General features: G+C 38.8%; 1 protein-coding gene across 1 annotated transcript in view; it reads right to left on the bottom strand.

The window, feature by feature from the left end:
• The window catches only part of mtor (mechanistic target of rapamycin kinase), a 133577-nt gene that overhangs the window by 55529 nt on the left and 65892 nt on the right, over positions 1-12156 (bottom strand). Inside the window, exons 29-30 of the mRNA XM_057824272.1 lie at positions 11027-11102; positions 5381-5520 (exon numbers count right to left, since the gene is read on the bottom strand). Of these exons, the coding sequence (XP_057680255.1) occupies positions 5381-5520; positions 11027-11102 (216 nt within the window). The remainder of the gene's footprint in view (positions 1-5380; positions 5521-11026; positions 11103-12156) is intronic.

The following is a 12156-nucleotide window of genomic DNA, read 5'->3' on the forward strand; positions in this document are numbered from 1 at the left end:
CTCATCTGACCAAAGCACACGGTCCCAGTTGAAGCCTGGGACCGTGTGTATTTTTGTGTGAGACCAAGATTGAGCTTTTTGGCAACAAACACTCTAAGTGGGTCTGGCGTGCCACGAAAGATGCGCATGCTGAAAAGCACCTCATACCCACTGTGAAGTATGGGGGTGGGTCAGTGATGCTGTGGGGCTGTTTCGCTTCCAAAGGCCCTGGGAACTTTGTTAGGGTGCATGGCATCATGAATTTTCTCTTTATGTGGGATTTTTCCCCCACTGAATGAATGCACTTGTATTCAAGGTTGGATTTTTGTCTTTTTTTCCATTAAGGTCCCATATTATTTGAATTAAAAAAATATATATGTTAGAAGCTAAAAAAACGCATCTTTTTCAGGGGTGCCAGTAATTATGGAGGGCACTGTACATATTAAACTAATTGCCATGCTATTGAAGTGCTAATGGTTTAGGAAGCTGATGCAAGACGGGGGTTCGCCAGAAGCAATTTGCATGGTCACTCGCATCGTATGACAGAAACTTGTTTGTAATAAGGACTACTGGCTGCCGGTGTCATATTGTCTGACAGTATGTTAATCCGATAAAGTAGTGACTTTTAAAAATATTGAACTAGTGATTTAACATGATTTTGGGGTACTGTTGCGTTGATGTAAGTGTGCAACATGGAAACTTAAATAAGAGGGCATTCTTTTTCTTGAAAGGCTGTCATTTTGAGGGGTGGGGGGTGTTAGTCAATTTCATGGCTCTGAAATCACAGACAACCTAGCTGGGCATGTCAATGTTGGTGATTTGAAAGGGGTATTGTAGAAACAATTATTCACAGGTTGCTATTATCCTATTCATATAGGTTTGCAAATAAATATTGTTGAAAACGATGGCGGTTTAGTTTTGCTGATCATTGATTACATTAAGTGAGGCTAGCAAGACAAAAGCTAGAAGACTTTTAAATTCTGGCACAACAATTTTGGATTAGCACACTGAGGATCTGACCAGAATCCCTTGACCTAACAGATAACTACAGTGGGGAGAACAAGTATTTGATACACTGCCAATGGGTTTTCCCATTGGCAGTGTATCAAATACTTGTTCTCCCCACTGTATGTGTTCTCAAAAATCTGATATTCATTGACTTATGAGTCTGACAAGTATTATATAATCTTAAACCTTTACAGGTTCACACACACACAAAGCAAACTTCAGCTTAAACATTTCCTGCTGCAAAAAACACCATTTACCAAATGGCATGATTGACAACAATAACACAAGACAGTTACATAAGCAGATGGTCATCTGCTTAAAGTCAAAATTTCTGTGACTATCCACATACAGCATTGGGTTCTCATTGAAATTACTGTCTTTTTCCCTAAGAATGCCATTTGAAGGGTAGCTGTCGCTGTGGTGCACTTTCAGTAGAATGGCTGCACCTCTACCAGAATTGACTGTCTTTTCATTGTTTCCGGATTGGATTACTTCAGTCAACTAAAAGAATTTTTTTTTCAATGCTTTCGCCCCCATCAAAAGGAACTTCATCAGGACAGCTTTGGAAAAAGCTGCCTAAGCAGAGATGACAGGTATATTGATGTTTCAACTACAGTTGTCCGATAATCACGTTTTAACCAATAACGAATATCCCGATATTGTCCAACTCAAAAAATTTGATACCGATATCAAACCGATACCAATATATGCTGTCGTGGACTTAACATACTATGGCTAATTGTATTGTGATGCCCCACTGGATGCTTTAATAATGATCAATGTAACAACTTCTTGTCCAAATAAACATTCTATGAAAAATAAGAGAACAACTTCAACTGAAGTTATGGGAAAAAGAGCCTATATTGCACCACTATATTTATTGTTGAAATCAAAATAGCGCAAACAACAGTTTTTTGGATCAAGTGCAAGTTAAATTGCAAAGTGCCAATAAGGCACTTATTCTATCCTCAATGTGTGTGTGGGTACACAAATCGACAGATAGCAAACAAATCCAGTTCTAAAGAGAAATTCTACACTGTAGTTAAGTTGAATTGCCTTTACTGTGGTCATCTTTCTCTTGACGAGTACTGACACTTTATGAAAAACTGAAACAACAAAACATTGTTTCAAAAATATGAAATAAAGTCACAAAATAAAGCCAAGTATACACCACGTGTAAATTTGAATAGCAACTGGTAGTACAGCTTGTAAGCGATGAAATAATGTTACCATATTTTACCACAAATGCAAACAAAATGAAATTCACCATACAACGCTCATGAATATAAAACAAAGGAAGAATGTGACTTACAAGCAATTCTTGTATCAGGCACAAACAACGTGGTGAGGTGGCAGGAACGGCCACAGTACATTGGATGCAGATGTTAGTTCATCCATTAAGCTCCCTACATTCGCATTGAGCTCATGGCGACATATGATGACCTCAGCAGAAAGTGCTGGAACTTATCAAAACTAATTACACCTATGCACCAGCAGGGGGTGACAAAACACCAGAAACACAGGCAGGCAATACGTGGACACGACCACATTGCCATATGCATATTGGCCCAAAACCGATCATGAAAAAACAGTGTTACATATATAATATACAGTGGAGAGAACAAGTATTTGATACACTGGCGATTTTGCTGGTTTTCCCACTTGCAAGCCATGTAGAGGTCTGTAATTTGTATCATAAGTTCTCTTCAACTGTGAGGGACGGAATCTAATACAAAAATCCAGAAAATCACATTGTATAATTTTTAAATAATAAATTTGTATTTAACTGCATGAAATAAGTATTTCAATTACCAACTAGTAAATATTTCGGCTCTTAGTTCTTTTTTAAGAACCCCTCCTGTTCTCCACTCATTACCGGAAATAACTGCACCTGTTTGAACTTGTTACCTGTATAAAAGACACCTGTTCACATGCTCAAACAAACAAACTCCAACCTCTCCACAATGGCCAAGACCAAAGAGCTGTGTAAGGACATCAGGGATAAAATAATAGACCTGCACAAGGCTGGGATGGGCTACGGGAAAATAAGCAAGCAGCTTGGTGAGAAGGTAACAACTGTTGGAGCGATTATTAGAAAATAGAAGAAGTTCAAGTTGACGGTCAATCTGCCTCGTTCTGGGGCTCCATGCAAGATCTCACCTCGTGGGGCATCACTGATCATGAGGAAGGTGAGGGATCAGCCCAGAACTACACGGCAGGACCTGGTCAAAGACCTGAAGAGAGCTGGAACCACAGTCTCGAAGAAAACCATCGGAAACACATTAAGGCCGAGTTATACTTTCGTGTCAGACCTGCGCCTCAAGGAAGACCCGAGTTTCGTCCCTGCGCCGTAGCCTGACGCGCGCCTCTCAAATTTTCTAACCTTCGTGTCGCGTAGACGTGTATGACGTGGCGAAAACGGACTGTGATTGGTCCACTCAGACTGTTGTTTCCGGTTTAGCGCGAAATCACCGCGATTGTAGAATAGAATCAAACATTATTTTCTACACGCAAAAATGGACCAAGCCGACGGGAGTATCATCGAAGAGCAAGTCTCGTCAGGACATTATTGTGATTGCCAAATGGCAAGGTCAGCGATTGAAAAAAAAATTTTTTTAAATGGAAGAACCACCGAGACGTGTGTTCGGAATCGAGTGGCCATACGAAGCTGTGACCCAATCGGCCAAAAACTGCCAGCTTTTTATCACTTTATGTCGTATTTTTGGTTGGTGCACTTCATCATTTATTGTGTACATATGTTTGCTGTGAGTCTGTGACTTATTTAAGTGTCACACTTCATGTATATGAAGAATAAAGCACAGATTTGGTGTCAAAAGAGTTGTTTTGATCTTTAATTTTCAAAAACAGACAGTTCACACACGATACATCATCACTGATTGAGAGTGCCTCGGTGCTTTTTATGATAACGTTAAAATCAAGGCTCCCAATAAATCAGGCTGGAGGGCTTTGCAGACCTTGAACGCAGTGCTCGACGCCAGTTTGAAGCTAGCCGCCACAGCTAGCTCTCTCCACCCGAGTCAAACTCTCTGTGCGGCATCAAAAGTCGGCCAGACCGCCTCGAAACCGTCTTCTGCGTCGCCTGCCCCTCAACATTTGTATGTTCAATATTTATTCAGTGTTGATGAGCAAAATATTTACTTTCAAGAGTTCAATCTTGCATTGTTTATTTTTTCTCTGACTAGCGGAAGTTAACAAGCATGCCCCAAAACTGTACAAACATAACGCCACATCCCTCTAGTGGCTTGGCGGTGAATAACAGAGCAACGCGTTCCCTCACCACAGAACTATCGAATGTCGAATGATGCCGTAGTCGCTGCGCCGTCACCGCAACGCGGGAGTATAACTCAGGCTTTACGCCATCATGGATTAAAATCCTACAGCGCACGCAAAGTCCCGCTGCTGAAGCCAGTGCATGTCCAGACACGTCTGAAGTCTGCCACTGACCATCTGGATGATCCAGAGGAGCAATGGGAGAAGGTCATGTGGTCGGATGAGACCAAAATTGAACTTTTTGGTCTAAACTCGGCTCGTCGTGTTGGAGGAAAAAGAAGGATAAGTACAACCCCAAGAACACCATCCCAACCGTGAAACATGGAGGAGGAAACATCCTTTTTTGGGGCTGCTTCTCTGCCAAGGGTACAGGACGACTGCACCGTATTGAGGGGAGGATGGATGCGACTATGTATCGCCAGATCTTGGCTGACAACCTCCTTCCTTCAGTGAGAGCCCTGAAGATGAGTCGTGGCTGCGTCTTCCAGCATGACAACGACCCAAAGCACACAGCCAAAGCAACTAAAGAGTGGCTCCGTAAGAAGCATCTTAAGGTCCTGGAGTGGCCTAGCCAGTCACCAGATCTGAACCCGATAGAAAATCTATGGAGGGAGCTGAAAGTCCGTGTTGCCCGGCAGCAGCCCCGAAACCTGAAGGCTCTGGAGAAGATCTGCATGGAGGAGTGGGCCAAAATCCCTGCTGCAGTGTATGCAAACCTTGTCAAGGACTACAGGAAACGTTTGGTATCTGTAATAGCAAATAATACCAAATATTAAGTTTGATTTTTGTGATGTATCAAATACTTATTTCATGCAATTAAATGCAAATTTATTATTCAAAAATCATACAACGTGATTTTCTGTTTTTTTTTTTTTTTTTTGTATTAGATTCCGTCCCTCACAGTTGAAGACAACTTATAATACAAATTACAGGCCTCTACATGCTTTGCAAGTGGGAAAACCAGCAAAATTGGCAGTGTTTCAAATACTTGTTTTCCCCACTGTATATATTATCCGATATCAATATCGGACAACTCTAGATTCCACCCATATTAACAAACTCATAAAAAAAAAAAAATAAAAAAAAAATGCTGATAACTTACCATTCTCCCAGGGCCTCTAAGCAGCGCATTCTGCCCAGGATGAGCTCTGGATCCTCTTTGTTCATGTCAATCTTCTTGTCATATGCCACCAGGGCATCCTCCCACTCATGGAGTTTCTCATACCAGGTGGCTTGGATTTCCTGATCAAAAAGTAATCAGGCAAAGCTCAATTATTGCGACCAACACATTACAAAAGTAAGGCAATAACAACCTTAATTCATTTTCTAAGGCATTATTCATAGGACATACAAGAATTCAAACCAGGTACAATCTCACTAGCACGTTACATAGCAGTTTAACAGTACTGGAACCGAAAATAATCTCATCATATTAAAATCATCATCATACACAACATTCTGTGGGACTTAAAAGATCCATCAAAATCCTCAAAAACAGACGGAAGTCTGTAGTTTGCTATTCTGAATAAGGCTGGCAGTGAATTACTTAAATTAAAGGCTTCTTTGCCAATGTTGCAATCTTGAGTATCTTTTTAAGAGGTTGGTTAAAACATATTAATGATCAAACAATATTGTTTCACTGCAGCTAAAATTCTAATTAGGCATTTTATTGTGTTTTATATGAACATTTCTTGGATTGACAATGAAGAAAATGTTGAAACACAAAAACATCACATCTTATGAGCGCAGCTATTGTTGTGATGACTGTGATGTCACTTATACCCACACACATTAACATTGATAGACTCGAACGAAGGTGCATGGGACAATGAGTATTACTGACATCAAAAGGAAGTGGAGGTAATCTGGAGACTGGTATACTTGTATTTGACTGATTAAAATAGTATCAGTAATAACAAAATGTCTGTCCCCATGTGACGCTGCTACTTCCTGGAAATACTGACCTTAATGCATGTTTTTCTCTACGATAACACATCAGAAAAATTTAATTCTGTGGGTTGTTTTCCCAATTCATTGGCATTGATTATTTGCCCAGGGATGCACATGATAAAAGTGTTGCCTGTCTCTTTAATATTCACTTTCCTTGAACCAATGCAGTTTAAATGGTTTTACCCCATCACTGTTGCCCGGGTAACTCTCCAAAGCTACAATATGAACAGATCCATTTAGTATGTTCCAAGAAAAAAAAGGTGCAACATGATGCAATGTGCATGTGTTTTCTGTAAATTGAGTCAAGATTAATTTGCTAAAGTGTGCATTTTTTAATTAAATTTAAGTCTGTTCAACTGGGAAAAAACTTTTTTTCCTCCCCCGGTAAAAGAAGTCAGAGAAGTAAATGGGTTTGCCACATGTTAGTTTTTGAGAACATGGTGTTCTGCGGGTATGCAGCTGGAATGACCAAGGACACCCCCTAAAGAGGTGTATGCAGACACGAGACCACACATTAAAGAGTTCATTAAGGTTATATTTTATCATGAGAGTGAATGATGGTGTAATAAGGTAAGGGTGACAACAGGAATTACCTAATCCACTGCCAAGTGTCTGAAATTCAATACCACGAAAGAAAAAAATGCAATTTAACATTCTATAGTTCGTTTTTCTTTTTGGGCGGTTGAACTCACGTAAAAGGCTTATTGGCACTTTACCATTGCTTATTCAAGAAACAAATTATACACTTATATGTATACACACATGTACGTATATATCTGTTTACACACACAAGTCAACTGCTAAAAATATCACAAGGCGGGTATCAATATTTTAGATTACAGTTTTCTTATGGCGCTTGCCTCACGTCTGAAAACAGCACCGATCAACACTCACATATCAAAAAAATCGGCCCAACATTTACAATTTTTGGACGCAAATGTTTTCTTATGGGTGCTTGCTATAGTCACAAAGCTTGTGTCTTATTGTCCGTTAAGAGCACTCCATTGTCATTAAAATGTATCCTATTTACTAATAACCACTTACTGTAGTTGTGAAAACAATTAGGTGGAAATAACTGAAATTATTATTTTATTTTATTTATTTGTCTTATTTTTAATTTTATCATTATATATAATATATACACTCACCGGCCACTTTATTAGGTACACCTGTCCAACTGCTCGTTAACACTTAATTTCTAATCAGCCAATCACATGGCGGCAACTCAGTGCATTTAGGCATGTAGACATGGTTTAAGACAATCTCCTGCAGTTCAAACCGAGCATCAAGCATCAGTATGGGGAAGAAAGGTGATTTGAGTGACTTTGAACGTGGCATGGTTGTTGCTGCCAGAAGGGCTGGTCTGAGTATTTCAGAAACTGCTGATCTACTGCGATTTTCACGCACAACCATCTCTAGGGTTTACAGAGAATGGTCCGAAAAAGAAAAATTATCCAGTGAGCGGCAGTTCTGTGGGCGGAAATGCCTTGTTGATGCCAGAGGCCAGAGGAGAATGGCCAGACTGGTTCGAGCTGATAGAAAGGCAACAGTCACTCAAATAACCACCCGTTACAACCAAGGTAGGCACTGAAGAACATCTCTGAACGCACAGTACGTCGAACTTTGAGGCAGATGGGCTACAGCAGCAGAAGACCACGCCGGGTGCTACTCCTTTCAGCTAAGAACAGGAAACTGAGGCTACAATTTGCACAAGCTCATCGAAATTGGACAATAGAAGATTGGAAAAACGTTGCCTGATCTGATGTGTCTCGATTTCTGCTGCGACATTCGGATGGTAGAGTCAGAATTTGGCGTCAACAACATGAAACCATGGATCCATCCTGCCTTGTATCAACGGTTCAGGCTGGTGGTGGAGGTGTAATGGTATGAGGAATATTTTCTTGGCACTCTTTGGGCCCCTTGGTGCCAATTGAGCATTGTTGGAATGCCACAGCCTACCTGAGTATTGTTGCTGACCATGTCCATCCCTTTATGACCACAATGTACCCAACTTCTGATGGCTACTTTCAGCAGGATAATGCGCCATGTCATAAAGCTGGAATCATCTCAGCCTGGTTTCTTGAACATGACAATGAGTTCACTGTACTCAAATGGCCTCCACAGTCACCAGATCTCAATCCAATAGAGCATCTTTGGGATGTGGTGGAACGGGAGATTCACATCATGGATGTGCAGCCGACAAATCTGCACCAACTGTGTGATGCCATAATGTCAATATGGACCAAACTCTCTGAGGAATGCTTCCAGCACTTTGTTGAATCTACAGGTATGCCACGAAAAATTGAGGCAGTTCTGAAGGCAAAAGGGATCCAACCCGTTACTAGCATGGTGTACCTAATAAAGTGGCCGGTGAGTGTATATATATAAATATAAAACATAAATATAAACATAAAACAAAATAGAGGCCATTTTGGGGCTCAAAATCCAGCCGCTTGAAAACCCCTTAACTCAGAATGTGTACTTTTTAGTTTGATTTTGATAAAACAAGTGGCTGGGAGGGTTAAGTTATTTATTAGTCATATAACATTAAATAAACAGTCACCAGCTTTGTGTGGTTCAGTTTTACACATACCAGCTCCACACATTTATGGGTTCCTCTGCACCTCTTTCAAATCAATGAGCCCTCCCTATAGAAAAATTTAGACATTGTTTTCCTTAAAGGAATGTTCCTTTTTATCAAGAAGTAAATGAACCTTGATTCTGGTCCATAAGGCTACGTAAACCCTATGTGTCTGTACAATAGATGCTTAGTTTTTCTAATGCATAACCAGGGGTGAAAGTGAGCCAGAACGAGGCGAAACGGCGTACCGGGATGATGTTTTCAGGCGGAACGCTGTTCTGGAAATTGATGCTTTGATCCCGAAAATATGACGGCAACTGTCAAAACCCCATGTTTGAAAAAAACCCTGCCACTCTGCCACGCACGCATCTCCTATAAGAACAATCTACTAACGTCAGATTTACTTACACAACAACAAGCATAATAAAGAGCTTGTGTAGCATCATCCGTTTCCACCTATATTTATTATTCATTTATTTACTCTATGTAGTTCTTCCCAGCGTCTCTCTGCATCTGACAAGTAGGGGTTAGATCGGGCCAAAAAATCCAGCCCGGCCTGAGGCTGTTAAAGCCCAACCCGGCCCGTTCAATTAACTTGATTTGCAAGCCCCAACCTGAAAAAATACCCCGAAATTTTATGTTTTATTTGTTAGGACTCAGAAGGAGGAGGAAATGCGGGGATCCGATGCGTGGTTGCGTTTTGTGTGATCACATTTGTGACGATGCCTGTCCATAAAGATAATAAATTAAAGCCTGTCTTTTGTAACGAATTCTCCCAGTTAAACAATAAACATTTATATCTTTTACAATTGTGTGTCTATTCTATCAGGCCCACAGTGCATTTGACATTTATTTTAATCTCTTCAAGTTGGCAGAAAAAACGCAAGTTTTCTCAATGGTGAAATAGTCTTTATATTTTTATGATCATTATAAATGCATTTATACAACAAAATAACGCTGGAAAAGTTTGTTAAATATATTTCTCGTATGAGAGCAAAGTGTCACATTCGTTTATATCCAGCGAAGCAGACACAGGTTTCTGTATAGCATCTTCAACAATCAATTTGAAGCCTTTCCATGCCCCACGTTCATTTTTTTTATATTCCTTAGTTTAACATCCATACATCGTTTTAGTATACATAGATACATATATATTTATTGAAAAAAAAACATTTTTAAAGCGAAAGAGAAGTCCGGCCCAACCCGAATGAAAATAATTGACATTTTGGGCCCGAAATTCAGGTTCGATCGGGTTGAGTTCGGGCTTAAGATCCATCCTCTACAAAAAAAGCTTGTTGAATTAAAGGTGCAATGCAACGGAAAATTGATTAGATACTTCAGAGAAAGGAAAGAGTTGATTAAGTTTGTTTTGTATTATTTTATTTTATTTGGGTGGTTCAGAACACCTTCCATGTTAATGTGCACTTATTTTTGTTCATTTATGTAAGGCTACTTATTTATTTCCTTATGATTAAAAAAAGTCTATGTTCACTTTGTCTTCAAAATATATTCCATTTCACTGTGCATAATATAAGTCATTTGCACTTTTTAAAAAAAAAAATATTTTACTTATATCTTTATTATAATTTTTTTTTTTTTTAAACGCCAGTGTTTACAGTATATTATCTTCAATTTTAAATTATATCCTATGTTCTTGAATAGTTAAAATTGAGATTTTGCTTTTAAATTTCAGGAAATATAAAAAAATTGGATTGTGTTTTATATGGAATTTTGTAAATCAGTGAAGAAATACTACTTTGAATGGAAATCAGTTTCTCATTTATGCCTTGTTCCAGTGATGCATGTATGAAACCTATTAATTCATTCATTCATTTTCTGAGCCGCTTAAGCTCACGAAGGTCACGGGGGCGCTGGAGCCAAGGGAGTTCCGGCAAGAAATTCTAGCCACTTTCACCCCTGTGCATAACTCATTACTCTAAACCGTTTGATGAACAAACAGAAAGCAAAAATAGGGAAACTCCACATCGACATGTTTTGGAAGAAAGGTTAAATGTATTCAACAAATAATAAAATGTAATAATGATTAAAGCTTTACAGATCATCGTAACCTGGATGACTGAGAAACTATACTAGTGATCATTCATTACCAGAGCTCGCAGATAAAAAATAATCTTTAATAATCTTTTTCAGTCAATGGCAGCAAATGAGTAAATAAGTCATTGGTAAACTGTATGATAAATACAGGAAGATACTTACCAGCTCACCAAAATGTTTCATGGCATACTCCAACACACCTGATGCAGCTTCTGGCTGCTGCAGTTTGTTGTTGATACTGGGGGGGGGGGACAAACAACAAAACAAACAGTCTGAGTTGAACTCATGTACAAATTTTGTATTTAGGGCTTTAAGGGCTAAGCATACATGTCAAAATGACAACTTCCTAACACTGGAATTAAATATACATATACAGAATTCTTACAATGCAAATATCAGGACTGTGTAGGAATAGTTCAAACTTAAATATTACTGTAGGCAACATGTTGACACATTAACTACATTAACGTGATGTAAGATGTGATGTAGTTAGGGTTATGTGTTTATGTCATTTCCATAAGGACAAACTGACAAAAACAGAAAAAAAGAATATTTTTCATAAAGGGCTCCAACATATAAGATTTACTGCACTAAGGCTGGTTTGTAAGGCTTTCATATTTATTACCACGGAATTTTAACCTTATGCGCTTTTACTGAATGTTGAACTGCATTGTCGACAAATTACAGACTTTAAACACTTTATTTTAAAAAACTTTATATGTTCATGACATTTGAAAACAACTTAAACAGACTGATTTAAAACTGTCACACTTGTCGTGAATGTAACCCGGTACAGCAAAATGAGTGACCCACTTCACAAAACTTGAAATTTTAGTCGATCGATAATTAAAAAAAAAATAAAATAAAAAATTAAAATAAAAAATAAATAAATAAAACAGTCTCAGCCATCCAAATGACATATTAATCATCTCGCTCCAAATTTTTTACCTTAAGATTTCATAGCAGAGTCCGTGTTTATGGAAAAGTCTCCCAAAGCGTGTTTTCCATTTATGGACCCAAAATCCCAAAAAATTTCCAAGGCAAATTTATTTGTATAGCACAATTCAACACAAGGCAATTCAAAGTGCATTACATCACATGAAGATCCACGAGCAATGCGCATGAAGAACAGACCAATCACAGGATGGTATATTTGGAAGTCGAAAGATAATTTAACAGTGAGTATGTTCGGGCAGAAGCTAATTTTTGCTAGGGTTTTTGGAAAATAAGCAGTCCTTGCCTAATTTTACTAATAATGACCTTTCATTCATTTCATTCATTCATTCATTTTC

The sequence above is a fragment of the Corythoichthys intestinalis genome, chromosome 2 (genome assembly GCF_030265065.1).
Source record: "Corythoichthys intestinalis isolate RoL2023-P3 chromosome 2, ASM3026506v1, whole genome shotgun sequence".
NCBI classification, from domain to species: Eukaryota; Metazoa; Chordata; class Actinopteri; order Syngnathiformes; family Syngnathidae; genus Corythoichthys; species Corythoichthys intestinalis.